This window comes from Leptidea sinapis, chromosome 9 (assembly GCF_905404315.1).
Source record: "Leptidea sinapis chromosome 9, ilLepSina1.1, whole genome shotgun sequence".
Lineage (NCBI taxonomy): Eukaryota > Metazoa > Arthropoda > Insecta > Lepidoptera > Pieridae > Leptidea > Leptidea sinapis.
The window spans coordinates 10,451,528-10,476,082 of record NC_066273.1 but is presented as its reverse complement, the minus strand read 5'-3'; the positions used below and the strand labels follow the sequence as shown (position 1 = coordinate 10,476,082).

Here is a 24,555-nt window from a genome sequence, read left to right as displayed (position 1 = left end):
AATTAATTAGCATCTGAGGCCTATTATAATGTCAAAGATTATTTGAATGATAAAGACAGTTGGAATTAATGTTCTAAATTTTGGTAATGAATATTGTTATACTCATTTGAATGCTATTGTACCTTTTGTACTTCATCCTGACTTGCACTAAATAACTTATAAAGTTTTACAGTGAATAAAGATTTTTTTGACTTTGAATTTGAAATGTATACAAATAACAGAATAGAGAGAAAACAACAAGCCTTATTATCGTAGCTACTATTATACTAACCTACTACTGGCTGCATCAATAATGTTTACTGTTTATTCTGTTATATTTCTTCTATTTCTCATTTCAAGAATCCATTATTTTATGTAAGCGATCTTATTCGCTCGACCTTAAACGGAAAATAGATAATAGTAAAACAATATCATCTTTATACTCCGTTCTTCCAATTTAAGTGAGTCTCTAGTATCAAAGACTGTATCGGTAAACGATTTTCTTTCAAGATAACATCAAATATTTCCTCACTTGCTTTTATAAAACTGTGAAAAATATTCTGGAGTAGCTGACCCGACAAATAACATACCTAGTCTTGCTATACTGAAACAAAGAAAAATAAATCTATTGCAAATAACATTTATTACTTTTACAGCGTGGTTAGCTTAATACATAAATATAAAACAATTTAAAATATGATTTTAAATGGAGACCCATTCTTTGCAATACAGTTCTTTAAACGTTGAAGCCAGTTATCAATAGAAGCACGTATTCTTTCCATTGGAAAATTCTTCACTGTCAATCGTGCCGACTGTTTTAGGGACTCCAAATTATCATGGCGTTAAGAGCAAGCCGTAGTCTCTAAAACTGACCATAAATCATAAACCAGCGGATTAAGATTATATGTTTGCCACGCACTTTTTGAATTTTGAACATCTTAGCTTACACCTCCAAAAAATCGAAAGGAAAAATGTTTGTTTGAATAAAGACTGGCTGGTACGACGGCTCATTGTCGCGCCGCGCACCGCGCGCCGCCTGAATAAGAAAAGGAAAAAATCTAATTAAAAACGCGTGTACAGCCCGCGTTTTCGTCAATTTTCACGGATTGTAGTTCCGTTTTGAAAAATGAGTCCTTCAAGTGACAATGATAGTATAGAATTTACTCTTGAAAGGATTAAAAGTGACGCAAGAAATGTGATATAACCTATTACCAGTAAAATACCGGGAGAAATATATCAAAGCCTATGTCCGAGAAGAATACAAAACTATTGTACAGAAATATCTGGACCTGCGGCCTGCTGATATGAAGACCAATCGGTTTTTCATCCATTATCAAAATGACAAGTGCTTCAAACAAGTTATGGGAAAAAATAAAATTTCTAACATGCCACAAGAAATCGCTACTGATTCGAAGTTACCAGATATCAAGCTGTATACAGGATATTGTTCTCGTCGTACTTCTGCTACCCTTTTGGCAGATTCTGGAGTGGTATAAAAGGCATTTATTTTCTCAAAATTGATTCCTTTACAATTCTTTTTGATGTCATTTCTAATAACGACTAGATACTACTACCGCTTCGGAAACAAATGGCGCTCTGAGAGAGAAGAAGCGGCGCAAGAAACTCTCCCAGCATTCTTTTTTTGCGCTCTTTTCAATTAAAATATACAATATTGTACAGTCATTTCTATCGCTATAAAATAATCACAATCTAGTCCCAGGCTGTCCGAACATTTTGATATTCAGCAGTAGAATAATAGGATTTACTACAGAGCCATTTTTTTATAAAACATTTAAATTTGTTTATAGGTAATGCCTGAACAGTGGGTACTTTATTATAGAAGTGTATACATTTACCCTTAAAGCTATTATGTATCTTATGAAGCCCACTAGAATTAGTTACAAGCAATCCTTTATTTCTAGTGTTATAATAACTTACCAGACAGTGGACTTAAATGTTCTCAAGCGACATGGAGGATGGAAGTCGAAAGCTGTGGCAGAGGGGAATGTAGAAGACTCTATTGAGAACAAGGCGAAAACATCTGAACGCATCGTGGAAAACATTAAATTGTAATCTTCAGTTAATCCATCCATGCCACTGTCGATGCGCCCATCTACATCCAAATAACAAAATTCACCGTCACATTTTCCTTAAAATGAGCCAGATTCGGACATTATTTCAAACACGCAGAATATAAAATCTACAACAATCTCTATTCCTAATAAAACTGTAATAATAAAATTTCATATTTGCGAAATAGTCTCAAATGTAAATTTAAGTTTTTAGCTGCTTTATTATTAGATACTATTTAATAACAATTTAGTTGTTACTCTATGTTTTAATAAATAATAATTTTACAATAAAATATGAGGTGCCTTTTATTTCCTCATAGTGGGTGAAATAAAGTAAAGTGTATCACTCGGGCGAAAAATATATTTTTGGCTCGGGCGACGTACTTTGAATCTTCCGCTTCGTTCAGGATTCTAATAATGAATCCCTCACTTTGCTCTGGATTCAAAAAAGCGCCCTCGCCGTAAAAATATTACTTCGCTCCCTTATGATACAATCTACTGTGTATAGACAATTATTTTTTATGACTTTTATGTTTAATGAAAATGAAAATGATCTTATTTTGGAAGAAAAACTGACACATTCACACAAAAAAGTTAATGAGAACAAAAAATATGCTTAATCTAATACTTAACTTACTTAACTTAATACAAAAGAAACAAAAGCAAAACTTGATGTGGCAGTGGTCTTCCAAAACTGGAGTCCACTCAGTTATAGTTGTGTCCATACATTATGAGCACAACACTGATTTTCAGTGTGCCCCATGTGTGAAGTTTGGCGCTGAACTGACATATTTTAAAAGCAGAATATAATTAATTGTGGCACTAAAATAATTATTATAAAAAAATTGATTAACAAAAAAATGTTATTAAAAATAAATAATGACAATAACAAAAATAATAAGAAACGTAGGTATGTGTGTAAATATATAAGGCTTACATGTCGGTGTAAATAAAAGAATTTTATGAAAATAAGAGACGAGACGGGCAGGATCAGCTGATGGTAATTGATACGCTCTGCCCATTGCAATGCAGTGCCGCTCAGGATTCTTGAAAAACCCCAAAAATTCTGAACGGCACTACAACTGCGCTCGTCACCTTCAGACATAAGATGTTAAGTCTCATTTGCCCAGTAATTTCACTAGCTACGGCGCCCTTCGGACCGAAACACAGTAATGCTTATACATTACTGCTTCACGGCAGAAATAGACGCTGGGTACCACCAGTACCCATAATCTAGCCGGCATCCTTACAAAACAGTGGGAGCCTTCTCTGCAGCCTCCCACTGTTTTTTAAGTACTGTTAATACGATGCTAATTAATAGTAGAAACTTAATAAGTTTTTTATTTCCTTGAAGGCTTTACTTTACTAATGATTAATACTATCAGAATCTTGTATACTCGGCAAAGATAGGTTTTATAATTGATAAAATAAATAATGTCTTACTTAACACAAAGGAATCTCTTTTTGTGAAAGCGCCCATCTTCTGAACTCAAAGCCTCAGAATATTTCTCTTTGTTGTTTAAATTGTGGTCTTATCGTCAAAGGGTTAATTTGATAGCTTAACATTGAATGGAGATGTCATTTGAGCAGAAATCTAGAATTAATCTTCGGTGTACCAGACAGGCTTTTGGGTGTTTCTGTTTAAATATTTAAGTACTTTGTATTTACTCTGTTTAATCTTTCTTAAATAGGAATGAAAATATTCATACACCGAAGTAAATTTGCGCTTAATTTATGGCAAATTGTGCTAACAAGATTAGAAAATTATGATTGTATAGTTGCATATTAGTACTATATTGAATACTTTTTATTCAACAGTAAACAAAGTTTTATTAAAACACCATAATCTCAAGATTGAGTTTGAATCAGAAATGAGGAGATTAAAGTTATATAACCCACATTGTTGCGAAACTGAAGTGGCAGTGGGCAAGGCACAAGACACAGACAGATGGCCGTTTCGACAATCAGGTCAAGATCGCTGGAAAAGGTTGGATTAGAGCAAAAAAGTAAATTCAAAAGCAGCTATAAGGTAAAGATGAATAAGTCATTATGATTTTAAACGTTTAAAGATATTTGAGTGTTCTCATAAGTATTTGTGATTATATAGCGATTAGAATTAAAATGTGGATTGTTGGGATACATTATAAAATACCGTAATATTTTGTGACAATAAGCTTACCTGCAGCGCTGGTATGATGTTCAGAATACTTGACTGATATAAAATTGTTGATGCTGTACAATATCTTGCTAAGCAATTTGAGGTAGGGTGCGCCCTTAAGTGCAGATAATAATTGCTAAGGTTTTATTTGGATAGAGGTATTTCTTTATGATCAGGAACATAGTCAAGCGTTCCCGGTCCTATTATCAAGTTATTCATATTCTGTTTGATTGCCTTCATCAAATTCTTCTTCATTTTCACTGTGTGATTCACTTATACTTCAGAATATATATACGTATTTAATAACCTATTTAATTTATATATATATGTTTGTTTCCAGTGAACTCCTAAACTAATGAACGGGTTTAAATAGGTATTACTTCATGGAGTGCAGATTAGTCCAACTTGAGAGATACGATAGTTTTTATTTCCATTTGAGGCCCATTATTATATTTATTTCCAATATTTTTTTGTATGGACGTTTTTTCTAAGAGATAATTTATTGACGTATGGTTGGACAGTTCTGCTGTGAAACAATTTCATTATACTACTAAATATTGTTGACAAATTCACAATAAAACAGTATTATATTTATTATGTACAGAACGTCTGTCGGGTTAGCTAGTATCTTATTTATTAATTTGAACTTGAAACTAAAACTACACGTTGTTAACTATTAATGTAGCAGAACAATAAAGGCCAAATTTTTATTTTGTTATTTTAAATATATACGTGATGTATAGCCGTACACCTACAAAATGGAAAAAAGTTAAAGAAATAGGAACTTTGACAAAAAAATCTTGAGCTTTTCGCTGCAACGTCATTGGGGAAAACAAGACGCGAGGGGTTTGCCGCTACGAGACATTGAACTGACGAACAGACTACAAATAAATCTTTAACTCGTCGAATACATTTAAGAACCTCGTCCATTTATTTATTCGCCTTATGAGTACAAACTCTGTACTTTATTCATTATTCTAACTATCCAAGCCCTTGCTTATTCGTTTGATGATAAGTAACAACGGGTCATTAACTTGCCTAAGCTTCTCTCGTCTGGTGAGTTTGTTTTATCTGACTAATGAAGTGTCCAAAGTTACAAGACGAAATCTCGGCTGACGATCCCATGAATATTAAGTTCCTGAATAATAAACCGTGATCCTTTAGTCTAGTTATGCTTAGCTTAAGTTAGAGCCAGTGTGTCTTTAAGAGTTCTTATTACAGTTAAGTTTTGAAATAAAAAACAAAATAAACAAAAGTGTAATTATTGTTATTATTTAGTTTTTTATGGACCGACGATCTGGTCAAGATCGCTGGAATTGGATGAAGGCAGCGCAGGACGGATAGTCATGGTGATCTTTGGGGGAGACCTTTGTCCAGCAGTGGACGTCTTCCGGCTGAAGTGATGATGAAACAAAAGTTTAAGCATCTAACCACTGACCAAGAGGAAATGCAAAGTGAAACTCGACCCCTGGTTAAAATCACTGGGTTATGAAAATACAGAGAATCTCATGGAAGTGTAAAATACTCATCACTCCCTTACACACCTAACTACACACAGCACACATGCAACAATCTTCACAATCACTTTATACATGTCGTAGGTATATTATAAAAGCCGTGATAATATAATCTCACTAGTGATATTATAATTTACCGGTCAATCGACTTCATTTCTTACAATTTAACGTCCGGTTCTAGTGACATTGTAATGTCACGGGTACACTATCGATTTTCGGATGATTATTTTTTTACCTTGTAAGTTGGTTTGATGTAGCCTACCCTTAAAATTACTTTCCATTAATAAACTAATATAAAAATTCAAATATTTTAGTCAAAATAGGATTAAAAATCTCTTATTTATAATAATAAATTATTGAACGTCAAAAACTACCCATATGAAAAAGTTACCTTAACTATTGCCACATTTATAATTATTTTGTTTTTGACATGTACTTTGTTACACAATAATTGATTTCAAATTTCTCCTATTCGGAATGCAAACAATTCAGTCGACTCACTCAAAGGTTTAAAAAACTGATTGCTGATTGGTCAGCTAATGATACTAAAATATCGTAATTGGTCAGAAAATAATTAAAACATATCGCAAATAACCACTACAACGTAGTGTTTAAATTCTCTTTGACCGCTACGGGATTATGTAGATTTTATTAAGTCTGTGTTCCTATTGTGATATATGTAAGAATTCGGCCATGTTTTATAACTTAGATTATATAAATCACGACTGTAAGACGTAGCTTGTCACGCACACTAAACTAATGTTCCTGGCCTGTTTTTATCGGTTATCTAACAACCAGAGACTCTATCTAGACGTATAAATTATCGAGGGTTATAAAGTCATATGTAGGCGACTTCTGTAACCTGTTTGGGTAAGGATAATCCGGACTTATGTGCAAATTCTACAATAAATTTGGTGTTAAATGAAATGTTTTCTTTAATTTAGTAATCCACATAGTTTTGTCGTACACTACAAAAATGATCATATTATTTCTCTGATGGGCGTGTTTTAACAGCCTTTGCCAAAATGTAGCATTACAACTGAAAAAGAAACCATTTTTGAATGTAGGTACCCACAAAGGCTTAATAATTCCAAATCAATTAATACTAAAATCTTATTCAGTCCAATAATTATTTCTTAGAACGGAAACCTGTAAAGCGTATTTAATGTATTCTTTTGCAAGTTAGTCTAAGTTGAAGCTACATTTAAAGATATTGTTAGAGGAACAAATAGTACTCTGATTTATTTCTTGATTCATTCGCTGTCAAAGCCTTCTTTGTGAAAGAAGCTTAAGTATATTTCTTCCAGTTATGCTCAGTAAGTTCTAGTCACCTATGAAGGAGCCCTTAGCTCTAGCTAACTTATTAAAAGGCACGCACAATTTATTCTTTCTTCTTTAATTGAATGAATTCAAATCACATTTTTTTTAAATTCAGTAATATTGTTTCTAGCATACATTATGCATATGTTTTCATAATCATTGCATAAGAAAGGGTTTCATTTATCAATTTTTATTTTATTTAACAGTTTATTGTGAGTAAATTATATGTATTGTTGAGTTTTTGTTGACAATATTCGAAAGTATTTGATGACATCTAATATATAAAATTCTCGTGTCATGGTGTTAAACTTTGAACTCCTCCGAAATGGCTTGACCGATTCTCATGAAATTTTGAGTGCATATTGGGTAGGTCTGAGAATCAGACAACATCTATTTTTCATCCCCCTAAATATTAAGGATGGTCCACACGAAATTTTTTTTTCAATTTTCTTGACATTTTTTTTAAATTTGTTTGATTATGAGACAGCATTAAAAAATACATACAACTTCACCCATCTACGGTCAACAGTTACTTTTGTATCGCGATTTTAATATTGGCAATACAACGTTTGCTGGGTCAGCTAGTATTTTATATATTGTTACCTTATGTCATATTTCTTTCCTGTTATTCCAACGTTCGCCATTCGAGGAAAATATCACAGAAATGTATTATAAGGTCGCGTCGACGTCCTCAGTGGGATGAAGGGCGACCCTGAACTTGATAGCAAGGTGAGGTGTCGCTATCTCCTCCATTAAGTAATCTAGATCTATTTCAGGACATACATATTCTACTTTATAAAACTTGTTTATGCTTTTATGACAGCTATAAACGGAAAATATAGAACTTAGCGATATAACTCTTGAATTAAGGGAATCATTGCTTGTAAGATACCTACGTTTTTAATCCTTTTTTAGCTTCCCAAAAAGAATACATAAAGTAAATTTAATATTATTGTGTATACTATTTATGTACACTAGCTGTCCCTCGCCCGCTTCGCGTTCTATGGAATTGGCCCCCGCAAACCACTTGTGGGTGAAATCGCGTAAAATTTGCTAAAATTAGCCTTAGCTGACCTCTACTCGGCGAAAGGAATTTTCCTACCAAATTTCAAGTCACTACGCTTTATGGTTTATTTACTTTGTGTACCTACGCCTTAGGTTCCAAGAAATATCGTTATTTATTATTTATTTATATTATTAATCATTTACAGAAAGAATCTTAAAAGGTAACATAGTCCCGCAAAACTGTTTGGACAGTTTGTCTGCAGGATCAAGTCTCTTGTAATACATTAATGCTTATTAGAACATTGATTTTATACAAGTGTTATTAACAGATATTGATAAAAAATATAATAAAAAATCTAATTTTAATTTTAAGGCAGTGTTGACAATAAATATTTCTTAAGTGATGATGAGTCAATAATAAATCTCTTATATATACTCGTATAAATAGATAGATAAAGCACAAAGGCGGCGTAAAAACTTTTATTTCTCAACAAATAAAATAGGTACAACCCCCATAATATATCGTTGGAAAGGTTTTGACCGACAGCTTAAAATCCGGGATCATAAGGTTCAAACATTTCTCAAAGGCTTTTAAAATGAGGTTTGATCACTAGAACGTGCCAACAATGGCATGTTCTACCACTACCACTGCATATGCTTAACCAGGCAAGCATACACGGGCAGGAGACACGCGAGGGACGAGGGGGTTGTCACTAGTATAATAATAATAAACTAGTAAAGGCAAAGTCAAAGTCAAAGTTTTTATTTGCATAAACATGTTAGATTGATGTTACATAAATATTATAAAGTACATGTTTGCCACATATATGACGTGCAAATTTTATAAAATACATTTCTAAATCATTAGTTACAATAATATCAATTTAACAAAATATTAGTAGCAGTATTATATAGTATATAGTCAAGTTTTTGATTGAAAATATTCGTCTAATGAATATAAGTCTAATAATCTAGTAGTGGTAATAATTTTAGTTAATAGCGTTCCCGTGGTTGCATTTTGGCAATAGATTTATACGTTGATATGAATGGAAAGAGTCAGGCAAAGCCTATATATTATACTTAGATCAGGACCAGAAAATTGTAATTGAAGATGTAGGAAGTATTTGTATACCGCAGTCGCTGTCCGTGCTGCGAAACACGGTGCCTACTGAAAATCAGTGTTGAGGCTCAAAAGGCTCGACATATACTGAGTGGGCCTCCGATTGGCAATACTAAAGTGATTGCACTGCTCCCCAATCTAACTGTTTTATTTATTTTAATTTTATAGGGTCTGTTTTAATTATTTTTTTAGTGGTTTTTATAGTTTAAGTTTAGTTTGCTTAACTTATAATTTTATTCTAATGTATTATGTTAAAATTACTTGTTTGTTAAAGTTATTATATTATAATTTATGACCTATTTTAGTAGTGTAATTATGTTGCCAACAAAATTTATTATTATTATTAAAAAGATGGGTTTGTATTTTCTGCCTAGCACTCAAGCCGTCTTCAATATACTATATTATATACCTACACAGAAATAACAAAAAGTTATTACATTAATAGACAAGCTTCTACCTAAATTCACAAAGATTCGCGACCCTTTGAATGAATATATTCGACAATTGCCCGGGATATGAAGACACAACGAGAGTGCGTGGGCTGGGATAAGCCTTGGGAATTCATTTGGGACTTACAAAAGGTTCTCTTTATACAACATCTTTAATAACAGACGGTAAATGCTTACGAGAGGCTTTAAAGCAGGGATGAAAGTTACCAAGGGATCTGTAAAATTATAATATAATAACAAGTTACTTTCCCCAACTTTATATTTTGAATTAAACTTCACTTTTGATTTTTTGTAAGCCAAGAAATATCATTAAAATTGGTGCTTTGATCTGTAATAGACATAGAAATCTAAATAAGAAGGTTAAAGAGATTTCTAAACCGAAATGACTAAAGTTTTTTTCAGACTATAATATAATGGCATATAGCATCAGTGTGTGTTTCCAGTTATGACTTACGGTATGCAGTGTGGTCGCTAACTATGGGCCTTATGAGAAAGCTCATGGTCGCTCAGAGGGCAATGGAGAGGGCTATGCTTGAAGTTTCCCTGCCAGATCAGAAATGAGGAGATTCGTAGGAGAACCAGAGTCACCGAAATAGCCCAAATGATTGCGAAGCTGAAGTGGCAGTAGGCAGGGCACATAGTTCAACGGAGAGATGGCTGTTGGGGCAGTAAAGTCCTCGAATGGCGACCATGGTTGGTAGACCCCAAAAAGGTGGACCGACGATATCGCAGCGCAGGAACGATCGTCATGGAAATCTTTGGGGGAGGTCTTTGTCCAGCTGTGGATGTCTTCCGGCTGATGATGATATAGCAAATAGTTCATAGCACAAAAATATCGCGTATCATACATTATGGACACGTTTACACTTCACTGTACGATATAATATTATTGGCTTACTTAACGCAATAAAATTGAGCTCAGTTCATGCTGTGCTATATCGTGAGCCGACCTCTTCCTCCTGCTTCCATCTTCTAAAAGTTTCAAATCATCACGTTCTCCTCTGAACTTCCTATGATTTGATATCCATGGTCTGGCATTTTTCTTCTTTCTTAGCATTAATGACAAGATACTGTCAAATTTCGCATTGTTATCATCCCTCGATGAGCTTTCAAGACTATTCAGCATTAAATCTATTGTGTCGATCGTGTGTACACTCTTCAAATGTCGCAGTCAACTGAGCATGCCATATACTATAAATATGTGCGATTCTATCTCGTAATGTGAACGCCATGCTATATAGTATAGCATTAGGTCCTTATTAGCTATACTATATACCTATCACAATAGTATAGCGTAGTCTGAAAAGAGCATATGAGACCAGCATACGACCTTAAAGGTCGGCAACGCATGTGCTACGGATGTCCATGAGCCAAGCTTTGCCACCACGAACCTCTTGCCCGTTTGCCCTTTCTTATTAAAAAATAATTTTATAAATGCTAGTTTCCTGTGGGACGCCTTGCACCTATATATACATACATTACATTGCGTTTCGGATATTGAAGGTCTTGTGCATTGAAGCAGTAATGGTGTCCAAAATGGCGTCAATACGAATAAAAGCAAAATTATCGCCAAATATTTTATTTAAAAAAAATGTCGGTAGAGACTACCAATAAAAGTGGAAACTTAGAACTTTTCATATTAGAATTTGAAATTTGATTATGAATAAAAACAATTGTTAATTTCAATTTATTAACCGAACTACCGTTTGCCGATAATCAATAGATATTAAAATTGTTAGTATATTAGTTAAACTCTAGTGAATAGTCAAAATGTGTTTTTTAGATAGTAGTTATAAGTAAATTAATTTTAGGCACACGAAACTACTCTGTGTAAAACTTGTTGACAACAATAAAGGCTTTTTATTTATTAATTATTATTTTATTAATCAAACAAAAACACTATTTCAACATAGTGTATAGACACACACACATACACACAGCACTAATGTTGCACAATACGTCAGCTGTATAGGTACAGATATCATGTCATCATTATCATGTCGTATCACCGCTCTTCGAGAACACTTCTCTTAAAGCCGCGCCTAGTATCGGAATACTGGGTCTCGAAATCTCGAGCGATTGCCAATTCCGTGGCCATCTGGAGGGCAAAGCCAAATTGTCTTCGAAGAAGCTGGGCGTCATCAATAGAGCACGGCAATACTTCAAGCCGGCCCACATTCTAGCGCTAGAGCGCTAGAATGTTGTTTGTAGTAGTAATGTTTTGTTTGTAGACAAAGCGCAGGACGTCGCTTCATTGTGTGTCTTCTACCGCTTTTATCACGGGGAGTGTTCCGAAGAGCTGTTTAACCTGATTCCTGCCGCCGAATTTCACCTTCGCACGACACGCCACAAGTTAGGATATCATCCCCACCATCTGGATGTGTGGCGGTCCTCCACAGTGCGGTTTTCAAGAAGCTTTCTCCCGTGTTTCCGGGACGATACGACATGGGTAAAATTTGTAGTTGGCTTGTCAGAAAAAGCGCGCACACCTTCCTTAAAGGCCGGCAACGCTCCTATGATTCCTCTGGTGTTGCGAGAGAATGTGGGCGGCGGTGATCACTTAACACCAGGTGACCCGTACGCTCGTTTGTCCTCCTATTCCATAAAAAAAAAAGATATACTGCTGTAAGCATTTCGGTGACGAAAACTCAATAGATTTAACCCATACAAAAAGTGTTTACTCTATATATTTATGTTTATCTTTTTAATTATTTATTTGCGTGCGCCAGTCATGAGCATGTCTGAAGGGCGCCGTAGCTAGTGAAATTACTGGGTAAATGTGACTTAACATTTTATGTCTCAAGGTGACGAGCGCAATTGTAGTGCCGCTATGTATTTTTGAGCTTTTCAAGAATCCAGAGCGGCACTGAATTGTAATCGGCAGGGCGTATCCATTAAGCTGAACATCCTACTCGTCTCGTCCCGTATTTTAATAAAAAAAATAAGTGCGCATGTATAGAGTGTGATTTGCCAGTACTGTTGCCCGTATTAATAATAAAATAAATTTAAAAACCTACATTATTTGAATACGAAATAAAATCGAATCACTAAATAATAAGTACAGTTCTGTCTTATACCAGATATTGGTGTGAAGAATTTTACAGGGCAAATACTGTTTTGCATAAAATGTTATAAATATCAATGTTCCATAACAATTAAACCGTAAGCGATCAGTAATATCTCGCATCTCTCGTTGTAACTGTATGAGTTTGACCCAGATTGGAAATGTCGATAATAACTTCTATTTATGTCAATAATAACTGTTATAATATGTCCAAATCTTCTTATTTTTATATTACTAATAGGATTCTAAGTATGAAATTATTGTCTTGATAAACTGGCTGCTTTGAAATACAAAATACATCTTGGTGTGCCATTAAAGATTGAGTCATTTTTCAGTCAGCTAGAAAAATCTAGATTTATAGTATTTTATGCAACAGTAATTGTATAATGAGGGTCAAACAATACGAGTGGCTCCACGCCAATAAAATGACGCCACGAGCGTTTTTACAAACAAATAACTATCACAACTTTTCGAGTTAACATACATACGAGTATCTCTGGTGAGTAGTTTCATAGAAATGGCAAAGTTACACCCATTCAGCCAACGCAAGAAACTTGAAAATTACATAGTATACCTATCAGCATCTTGGCAAATTATATTATTAACGAGTATTTTTCTTATGATGAAATTAAAATGTTCTAGTCAATACCCGTAGAATGTTAGAAATATATAAATAACCTGAGAATATACTCGGAAAATAAATTTATATTACCTTAGAATTTTTTTATTAATTTCCTAATACGAATAGTAGTTTCATACTTCAAGCTATAACATAAAAAAGATTTCACCTCCCCAGCACGAAAAAGGGTGCTATTGCTACGTGAAAACGCAGGAAAAACACTTTTTGCTGCGAGCGTGAGGCAGAGTGATTTAAATTTCGAACCCTACGTTTTTTACGGAATTACTCCACGTTAAAAAATAAACAATGCGATCCGGTGCGTTCCGAAACTAGCGTTTTATCTCATTGTCACAAAAATATATTATCTTAACTGTTTCTCGTACTATAACACTTTTCTCAGATATTGGCGAGGGCTAAAGGCATATGTAGGAAAACTCAAATTTACATGCGTCAGTGAATTATTCTATTTACTAGTTAAAGCTAATAACTTATAATGTATAAGAAAGTACGCCTAAATAAACAAATTATCGTCTCAATTTTACTTTACAACATAACAACCGTATATTATAGGCAATAAAAATAAAATCCATTTAGACTTTACTGACCGGCAATAAAGTTGAGTTTCATTTGCGCAATTCATGACATCCATTCTCAGCTATAAACTTTAGCAAATCGGGTAAAGTACCTACATGAGAAACGGTTTAAGATTGTCTTACTCATGTAATGCATTATAAATCTTCTTTGAAATTAAATTATTGTTTGTCTTGTGTTGTTTTTATTTTTATTTTATTTGGAGAATAAAACAGAACAATTATCTAAAATCTGTGTGTTACAGAATTTATAAGCTTCACTTTAAATCATGTATTGCAGTAATTCTCTAGTTTATTACATATTTAAATTGTGCTAATTTAATTATATTCAAATCTATATCAATATCAACAGAGACAAAGGTTTTATTATTTTTTGTTATTGAACTAAATGTCTTCTTAGTGCTCTAGTGTAACCATCAGGGGTGTGAATTGTTTTTTTTTTTGTAATTTTCATGAAAATAAGGGTCGAGAGGAGCAGCAACGTTCATCTGATGGTATTGATAGGCCCTGCCCATTACAACGCAGTACCGCTCAGGATTCTTGAAAAACCAAAAAGTTTTGAGCGGCACTACAATAATTGCGCTCGTCACCTTGAGACATAAGATGTTAAGTCTCATTTGCCCAGTAATTTCATTTGCTACGGCACCTTTCAGACCGAATCACAGTAATGTTTACACATTACTGCTTCACGGCAGAAATAGGCGCCGTTGTGGTACCCATAATCTAGCCGGCTTCCTGTGCAAAGGAGCCTCCCTCTGGTGGTATTTCCGGACCATTTTGTCAACCTAATACCTATTGCAGCTTACGTCATTCTACGTTTGCTTATAGAATAACGAAACCAAAAAACTTTAACACTAGTGCTATATTTATCTAAGTTCCTAAAGAGGTAGGCACTGCCCAATTGCCTATGTGGTATACATATACATACATACGCCCCTGGTAACCATAATATTGTTACAAAATAGTGCTCAGTTTTTATTTGTATGCGTTTGACATCCAGCAATAATTTTCCATTGGTCCTTATAACATAGCGCTGGGGGAAACTGGTCTTTCTGACCTACGTCAAAGGATTTATTGTAATCTCAGCAATGATTAGAAAAGCATTATATTCTATTATTATGATTTTTATAGTGTTAAGGAATTCATGGATACAAAATTCTGATATTCACTGCTTGCAAAACATATAAGCTCATTATTATAATATTTTAACACCCTTGTATACTATGTTTTTGAAAATAAATATATTATTATTATCATTATAAATGCTACCATTGAATTTAGTCTCTCAGGGCCCCTAAAAAAGTTGAAACTGCAATAAATTCATTATGTTTTTCGTTTGTTACAGGTGCTAAGTTCTGACACGGAGTGGCACTTCACCCACCGAGGTCTGCCCCACGCTCGGCCCCGACGGTCTGTCGTGCACACAAGACTTCTTAAACGAAATCCTCTCGTAAGTGACCCCCACCCCTCACCGATTTGGATATAAGAATAAAGGATTGTTCGCAAAATATTTTTCAAAATAAATTATGAAATACATCGCTAAGAAATGAGCATTAATATCGAGGTATGGAAGGCATAAAAGGCATTTATTTTCTGGAAATTAATTCCTATAAAATTCTCTCTGATTTCATTTCTAAAATACTAGATTCTACTACCGCTTCGGAATAAAATGGCGCTGTGAGAGAGAAGAAGCGGCGCAAGAAACTCTCCCAGCATTCTTTTTTTATTGCGCTGTTTTTAATCAAATATCAATCTAGTCCCAGGCTGTCGGATCACTTAGATATTCAGCTGCGGAGTAGTAGGATTTATGACAGAGCTATTTTTTAATAAAATATATCGATTTATAGATAATGCCTCAACAGTGGCTGGGACTAAAAGTGTATACATTTACCCTTAAAGCTATTATGTATCTTATGAAGCCTACTAGAATCAGATACAAGTGATTCCTTATTTCTAGTGTTATAAAAATGAAAATCACTATTAGGAGCAAAGAGGTCACGATTTTTGTGAACGTATATTAAATTTTCATTTGTGTTCTTAATGTCATTCAAATATTTCTGGTGAGTAAGGGTATGACTATTAATAAATTCCTACATTGCACTGCCTTCACATTCCTATGTAAAATCATTCAGTGCTGAAAGAAAAAACTCTCTTTAACAGTTAGTGGAATTAAAAAGTAGAAAATATAGAGAATGTGTTAGAAAGTCTCTTTAGAGAGAGAAAGAACCGCACTGGATTCATATAATTGAAAAAATAGAAGTTCACTTCATATCACATAATAGCCGGAAGACGTCCACTGCTGGACAAAGGCCTACCCAAAGATCTCCATGACGATCGGTCCTGCGCTGCCTTCATCTAATCTATTACATCTATCTTGGCCAGTTCGTCGGTCCATCTTGTGCGTCTTTCGGTACGTGGTCACCATTCGAGGACTTTACTGGACCAACTGCCATATGTCCTTCGAACACTATTCCCTGCCGTAATTCGACTTCATAGCCATGTACATTGCCATTTGAGTGACAATGAGCTTTGTCATAAGGCCCATGTTAATGACCATGTCTGCGTTCCATAGGTCATCACTGGCAACAAACACTCTATATTTATTTATTGGGTCTACCAGCGATTTAACATAATTAATATTTCTTACTCTATTTACAATTTACATTACATGAACAGGGTATGCAAAACCATTTAAAGGTACACACTCATCATCATCAGCCAGAAGACGTCCACTGCTGGACAAAGGCCTGCCCCAAAGATTTCCACGACGATCGGTCCTGCGCTACACTCATCTAACGTATTCCGGCGATCTTAACTAGATCGTCGGTCTATCTTGTCTTGGCCTACGAATACTGCGTCTCCCGGTACGTGGTTGCCATTCGAGGACTTTACTGCCCCAACAGCCATCTGTCCGTCGAACTATTTGCCCTGCTCACTGCCACTTCAGTTTCGCAATCATTTGGACTATGTCGGTAACTTTGGTTCTCCTACAGAACTCCTCATTTCTGATTCGATCTCGCAGGGAAAATCCGAGCATCTATCCATTGCCCTCTGAGCGAACATGAGCTTTCTCATAAGTCCCATAGTTAGCGACTACCTCTGCGTACCGTAAGTCATCAATGGCAACACACACTGGTTGAAAAACTTCGTCTTCAGACTCTGCGGTATTTGAGACGAGAAGATGTTACGGAGCTTCCCGAACGCTGCCCATCCGAGTTGGATTCGACGAGTGACCCCTTTCCCGAAATTGGACCTGCCCAACTGGATTATTTCTCCAAGACGTCGGTAGGTCGAGGTAGACGTACTCGTCAACAATTTCGAGAGTACAGTTCCCAACTGTTACGGGAGTAGGTGCGAAATGGACATTAGACATGATTTTCGTCTTGTCCATGTTCATTTTGAGACCTACTCCTTGGAAAGGTGTAATGAGGCCATCGAGCATATGGCTTAAGTCTTCCATGGTCTCTGCCATGATTACGATATCGTCTGCGAATCGAAGGTGAGTGATGTATCCGTTCCAGTCCAGAAGCTTAAACACATCTTCCAACGCAGCGGTGAACAGCTTGGGCGATATGACATCGCCTTGTCTGACTTCCTGCTGCAGTCGGATAGGCTTCGCGAGAGACGAACTGACATGGTGGCGTTTCTATACAAACACTTCAACGCTTTGATATATCGGCAACAAATGTGGCATCTCTGGAGAGACTGAAGCATCGCCCATATCTCGATGGAATCAAAAGCTTTCTCATAGACCACAAGCATAGTGGCTGATTGGTTATAGTCCTCTGTCTTCTGTATAACCTGCCGCAGCGTATGTATTTGGTCTATGCTGCTAACGCCTTTTTGGAATCCGGCTTGTTCGGGAGGCTGGAAGTCGTAAAGCCTTAGCACGAGACGATTCGTGATAACCCTAGAAAACAGCTTATGTACATGGCTCAGAAGTGATATGGGCTTATAGTTCTTCAAATGCCCTCGCCCTTTTTAAAGAACAGCACCATTATGTGTACCTGTGCCATGCTTGCGGCGTTTTGCCATCGAGGATGACGGAGTTGAATAGTTTCTGGAGGGACTTAAGTACAGGGGTACCACTAGCTTTCAGAAGCTCAGCTGTAATTCCATCATCACCCGGCGCCTTGTTGTTTTTAAGCTCTTTGAGAGCCATACTAACCTCGTACAGGCTGACGTCTGGATATCTAGGTAAAGGTAAACACTACATAATACTAATTTCTACTGCTGCTAATTCCGCTTATCATACAAATCTAAAACTCAGTTAAAAACAGGAACTATCCAAATCCAGATAAAAACAAAAAATATATTACTACTATTATTGTTAATTATTTCTTCTTTTTAATTTTAATAAAATCATTTTTTCCCTACTAGGAAATGAGGCCAAAGTAATCAAAGAACTACGATGCTTGATAGTGCAATAAAAATACATAAAAAAAAACTTATAAGGTATAAAAAATGGAATATTTTCTGTTGTGCTGATTCGTTACTGAGAATTGTTTAAAAGTTTTTTTTATAACAGACTCGTCATACAAAATATAACCAAGCATTCTTTAAAAACATTTTCAAACAAAACTTTGCTGAAGTGAAATAGCGAAATCTTTACCTTTACATAAATATTCTAGCAACAACGACTGTGTATTCACAAAAGCATTCTTGCGCCAACTCAAGTCGAGAATTTTTCACTTGCTATGTTGAAATGTTTCAGTATTTTGTTGCGTCACTTCGCATAGATTGTATTTAAAATATTCGTAAAATTCTGAAACTGTTTGAATGTTTAAAAAGAGTGTTAGTATCTTTGCGTATTACGACGACTTCATTTAGGTCCTTTAAAGAGAGCCAACTAATAAAAACTCGTTGTAGACTTTATTATAAGTCCCCAATTTGATGTAATCCTTAGCTTAGTTTTGTGTCACTGTGATTATTACTGACTATTGCCTACTGTCTTAGATTAAGGATTGGTATCCGCTGAGCTTCAACTAGATACCGCACTACACGTGTCTTCCTTATTTCTTGTAGTATTATTTTTACAAAGTTTTACTACGCAACCCGGCATTTTAGTTTCAATTCTTAGCAAAGCTTAACAGAACATGTGGCACGTCAACGTCACACATGGTTCGAGACTGGCTCGAGTATGCCCACTTGGGCGTAGTATTAGTTGCCACTTTGGGACTACGCCTGCGGTATCTAGTTGGAGCGCAGCGGAGACTAATCCTTAATGTATGTCTACTGTATGATATTCACAGATGCTCTATTTTGTCACAGTTACTTAACTCTTTTTTGATTTGTTTCAGTAACAAACACAGGTTCCACAAAGTGGCTGAGTGGGGAATGCTCTTTCTTCTTTTAAAACGCTTAGTTCTGCCAGACATCAAGATGATGATTTCATAAATCTCGCCCTTTTGGTAGTGTTATTATCAATACCATTAGCATTAGAATCCACAGCTTGTTCTTTGTCATTTTTGAATTGTTCTATTCGATAACCAAACATCTTTTGTGTACAGCTCTGACTGCAAAATTTGCCCCATTTGCGTACACATTAAGCATTTTAAATGTTACCAATTTATTTTATCTTTATAGATATAATTCTTCTGTGCGTGTGTTGACAGTGAACTCCTCATAAACGGCTGGACTGGATTTTTTTTGTGTGTTACAGTGAATTTGAAAATGGTTTAGATTCTTAATGTAGTCCATATATAATTGTCCGGCCCATATCTATGTTAGTGAAATCCTCCTTACGGCTGGACCGATTTTTCAAATATAAGACGTGTGCACAGGACATCGTCTGTCGGGTCCGCTAGTATCCAGACGGTGGGGATGATATTCTCATTTGTGGCGTGTCGTACAATGTTGGAATTCGGCGACAGGAATCAGGTCAAACAGCTTTTCGGAACACTCTCCGTGATAAATTCGAAGACACACAAAGAAGCGACGTCTCTACATATCGCCAAGTGATCTAGCAATTCACAGAGCACTGTGTCCCTGACAATTCGAACAGCTCTGCGTTGAATATATTTTTATCTCGCTAGCTTGAATGTTCAACTTAGTTTTTACTATCTAAAATATGGTGGTTTCTATTCTTTTCCCCAATATTTGCTGTGGGATAATCAACAACACGTCAAGTAAAGATATACCTGATATGAACAATTTCTCACAGGTTCACACCGCTGTCCAACAAACCGGCTTCAAACGAGTAAAGCGAGGTTTCCGACCTCTTCGTCTGCCGGAAACAGTGCCAGCATCAGAGCCCCGTGACCCTTACTTCCCTCTGCAATGGTACCTAAAGAATACGGGACAAAATGGGGGCAAACCCAAGCTAGACCTGAACGTGGAGGCTGCATGGGCACAGGGGTACACTGGGGTCAATGTGACCACAGCTATTATGGATGATGGTAAGTTTTGTGAAATAATTTTACTATACATATATTTGAAGAATATATTAAATTCCAGTTTTTACCAGTGAGAGGCTCCATTGCACAGGATGCCGGCTAGATTATGGGTACCACAACGGCGCCTATTTCTGCAGTGAAGCAGTAATGATTAAGCATTACTTTGTTTCCGTCTGAAGGGCGCCGTAGCTAGTGAAATTACTGGGCAAATGAGACTTAACATCCTAGATCTCAAGGTGACGAGCGCAGTTGTAGTGCCGAAGTCAAAATTTTTAGGTTTCTCAAGAATCCTGGCGCACTGCATTGTACAGTTTTTATAAAAAAAAGAACAAACCCTTATTTTACATCATTTGACATCAATATTTAATTAAAATGTTATGAATTAATATCTTTAGTGATAATTCCGCACCACCCACACGGTCTTTCAATGAAAGACTCAAACTTTATGTCATGCTCGGGGTTTATAGCCTAAACAGAAGGTCTAATTTAGTACGACCATTGGACAGTGTAGCACCAATTGGTCCGGCGCCGTTTTCGGTACGGTCCAAACTGTAATAATAATCATTTTGTGCCATGGACAACGCGACAAACCATCGAGTAGGGCCCACTACCGTACCACGTCCGATGGTTCGGCTGTACCAAATTCGACGATGTGTTTAGGCTCTTAGAGACTAAGAAGACGTAGCGGAACTAATACTGAATATTTTAATTCATAACATTCTTACTTTACATTTGAAACTTAAAACTTAACATGCTTAGCGATTCCAAGTCGTACGAATAATAGTGATCACTTATTTATTTGAGACGAACCACAAACACCTTTCTTTACAGAAAGTGTACGTGCTTTTTTTGAAGGTACCCATGTCGTATATTTATTTAGGCACACAAACAAACTACAATTAATTTTGAATTAAATAATATGGTATACAAAATATATATATGTATATATATATATGTATTTACATATCTGTATTGTAGTTCACTAATAGCGTGCACAGCATGCTTATTACAAAGGTAACAAAATTTTACTACTGAATATAGCATAAACATAAAAACGAAAAATATTAAACTATACATAAACCATTTAAAATGATTACAATATTATGTCTTATAAATATACTTAATTTCAAATATATAATTTTTTGACAATATTCTTGAATTCTGCCAAACTTTGACTAGATATGTCTAGGTTTATATTTTTCTGAGATAATTCATTATAATATCTACACATACGCACAAGGGCATTATAATACGAGGCATTATTTTTGTACACACACACAGAGAAAAAGTCCTTTGTGATCTGAAGTTATGAAAAGTGTTAAAATTAAGCGATTGAACGAGATAGGGCGAGTCAATATTGGAATTTATTATTTTGTAAATAGTCAATAAGTCATGATACTTTATGTACCGGAAACACCGCAAGGAAGCTTTTACTACAAATTTGTGGTATGTGGAAGAAAGTTCCTTGAAAACTACACTGTGTGGAACTTTATTCCACGTAGAACCAAACTTTGAACTGATTTTCATTGAATGTTGTTTTCAGATAGGTTTCTTTTAATGAGGAAACTGTCATCTATAACGTCCTCTAGATATTTGAAGCTAAGTTTAAAATTTAATAACTTAACAATTTTAATTTGTTTCAGGTGTTGACTATATGCATCCGGACTTGAAGTATAATTATGTAAGTATGTAGTATGTCATGATGGGTGTCTTGGGACCAGCTATCGCCGTTTCGATCGTAACAGCCTGCGAGCATGCATAATAAACAATGCCGCTCGCCTTTTTTATGACGTATTTACAGCTAAAAAATTTAAGCTTACGCTATTTCGTATAATTTGGTTAAAAGTCAAAGTCAAGCCAAAAAAATCTTTATTCATTGTAAAACTTTAAGTTACTAGCTGACCCAGCAAACGCTGTATTGCCATATAAAGTAATAAGCAAAAAAAAATTAAAATTTTTGGGGTATAAAAAATAGATGACGACCGATTCTCAGACCTACCAAATATTAAATCGTACATAAAATCTACCTATAATAATCTACTATAGGTAGCTAAAATTAAGTTTTTTGTTTACCTCCAGAGAAAGTTGGGACGATATAAAGATTAAAGATTCTAATTAGTTATTCATTTAACACTATTCTTTCGATTTGATTTCTGAACGACGCGGGGGGACACATCAAAGGAAAAACTAAATTGTTGTTTTTATTTAATTCCGAACATTTTCATATTTATTCACCTTTTAAACCTTCTCTAGACTTCCAGACCAAAATTAGCCAAATCGATCCAGCTGTTCTCGAGTTTTAGCGAGACTAACGAACAGCAATTCATTTTTATATATATAGATTTAGTGCAAGTCAGGATGAAGTACAAAAGTTACAATAGCATTCAAATGAGTTTAACAATATTCATTAACAATAAATTTAGAAACATTAATTCCAACTATCTTTATCATTAAAATAATCTTTCACATTATAATAGGCCTTAGATGTTAATTTATTTTTTACGATACATTTAAATTTTTTAATAGGTAATATTTTAATATCATTTGGGAGTTTATTATAAAATATAACACAATCCACTTTAAAAGATTTAGTAATATTACGGAGCCTAGTAGATGGAAAATGGTTCTTGTTGATATTAAACCATATATTTTTTTTAACCATTAAATACAAAATGTGAGTATGAATAGTTACGTAACTAGTTGGGCTTAGATAATTCATACCTCAAGATAGACTGTGACAGCTGTGAACACGTCGAAAAAAATAGCGGCGACTGTTAACCTCTATTTTCAGTAACAAACGCACACTAAAACAAAGTGACTAATGTATCGCGAGTGTAAAACGTATCTGGCATGCACACTAAAGTAATAAACCTGTCTTGTTGTTATGACTTGCCTAACTGCAAGAGGCTCTATCTAGATGTATAATTTATGTAAGAAATATATCATATTATACGAGTATACAAAACCATCCTCATACATACCAGTGGGAGGCTCCTTTGCACAGGATACCGGCTAGATTATGGGCACCAGAACAGCGCCTATTTCTGCCGTGAAGCATTACTGTGTTTCGGTCTGAAGGGCGCCGTAGCAAGGGAAATTACTGGGCAAATGAGACTTAACATCGAATGTCGTAAGGTGACGAGCGCAGTTGTAGTGCCGCTCAGATTTTTTGAGGTTTTTCAAGAATCCTGAGTAGCACTGCATTGTAATGGGCAGGGCGTATCAATTACCATCAGCTGAACGTCCTGCTCGTCTCATCCCTTATTTTCATTAAAAAGAATCCTCGTTTTCTCTCTTTCCAGAGTCCGTCTGAAAACGAGATCTGGAAAGGTTTTGTAACGTCGGGTTAACTAAAATAAACATGTAACTTTTACGCAAAAATCTAATGTGAAAACAGTTACAATTACACGCGTTATAATCCTTTAAAAGATTTTTATTTAAATAATAGTATTAGTTAAAATGAGTTTTAGGTTCTTAAGCTGCTAATAATCTCTTAAATCCGAAAAGCAGTGCCGCCGGATTACAAAGGTTTTTCCGAGTATCCTCACTTAGAGGTCGTGAATACTTAATGCAACTTAGTGAACAACAATTTGTTGGCATTATGTTTATAATAATGATAGTATATGCGTTTGTGGTATGTGATAGTATATGGCAGAATGACATAAATTGCAGTGCGCTGCAGAAGCTAAAATAATAATAAACTTTGATTGCATTTAAATAACGTCAGCTTTACAATCGCGATTAATGCGATTTTTTTTAACAAACTTCTTTTATATCCAAATCTTCATATATATAAATTACGATACAATATTTGTTTTGTGTGGACATATTTTCTATGAGAAAATTTAGTGACGCACGGTTTGACAGTTCCGCTGTGAAACTATTTTATTATAACAACAAGGAGCATTTTTTATGAAATAATTGATGTTTTGAAATATTATTGGCAAATTCCTATAAAACAGTATTTTTTTTAATCATCTACAGAACAACTTCACCCGGGTAGCTAGTCTTAATATATAAAATTCTCGTGTTTGTTACCAAACTCCTCCGAAACGGCTAAACCAATTTGTTTGAAAGTTTGTGTGTATATCGGGTAGGTCTGATAATCGGCCTAAATTTATTTTTCATACCCCTAAAAGATAAGAGTTACCCCTATACATTTTCTTATTGACAATTTTTTTTAATTTTATTTTTATTATGATTCAGTATTAAAAATGCCTTGATATTGATTTCTAAGTGCGGAATCCCGTATATTCCGATATCCCAC

At 35.1% G+C, this 24,555-nt stretch overlaps 1 protein-coding gene across 1 annotated transcript in view; it reads left to right on the top strand.

The window, feature by feature from the left end:
- Positions 1-24,555, top strand: part of LOC126966140 (neuroendocrine convertase 2) — an 86,484-nt gene that overhangs the window by 15,212 nt on the left and 46,717 nt on the right. The window contains exons 2-4 of the mRNA XM_050810079.1: positions 15,239-15,343; positions 20,057-20,291; positions 21,932-21,969. Of these exons, the coding sequence (XP_050666036.1) occupies positions 15,239-15,343; positions 20,057-20,291; positions 21,932-21,969 (378 nt within the window). The remainder of the gene's footprint in view (positions 1-15,238; positions 15,344-20,056; positions 20,292-21,931; positions 21,970-24,555) is intronic.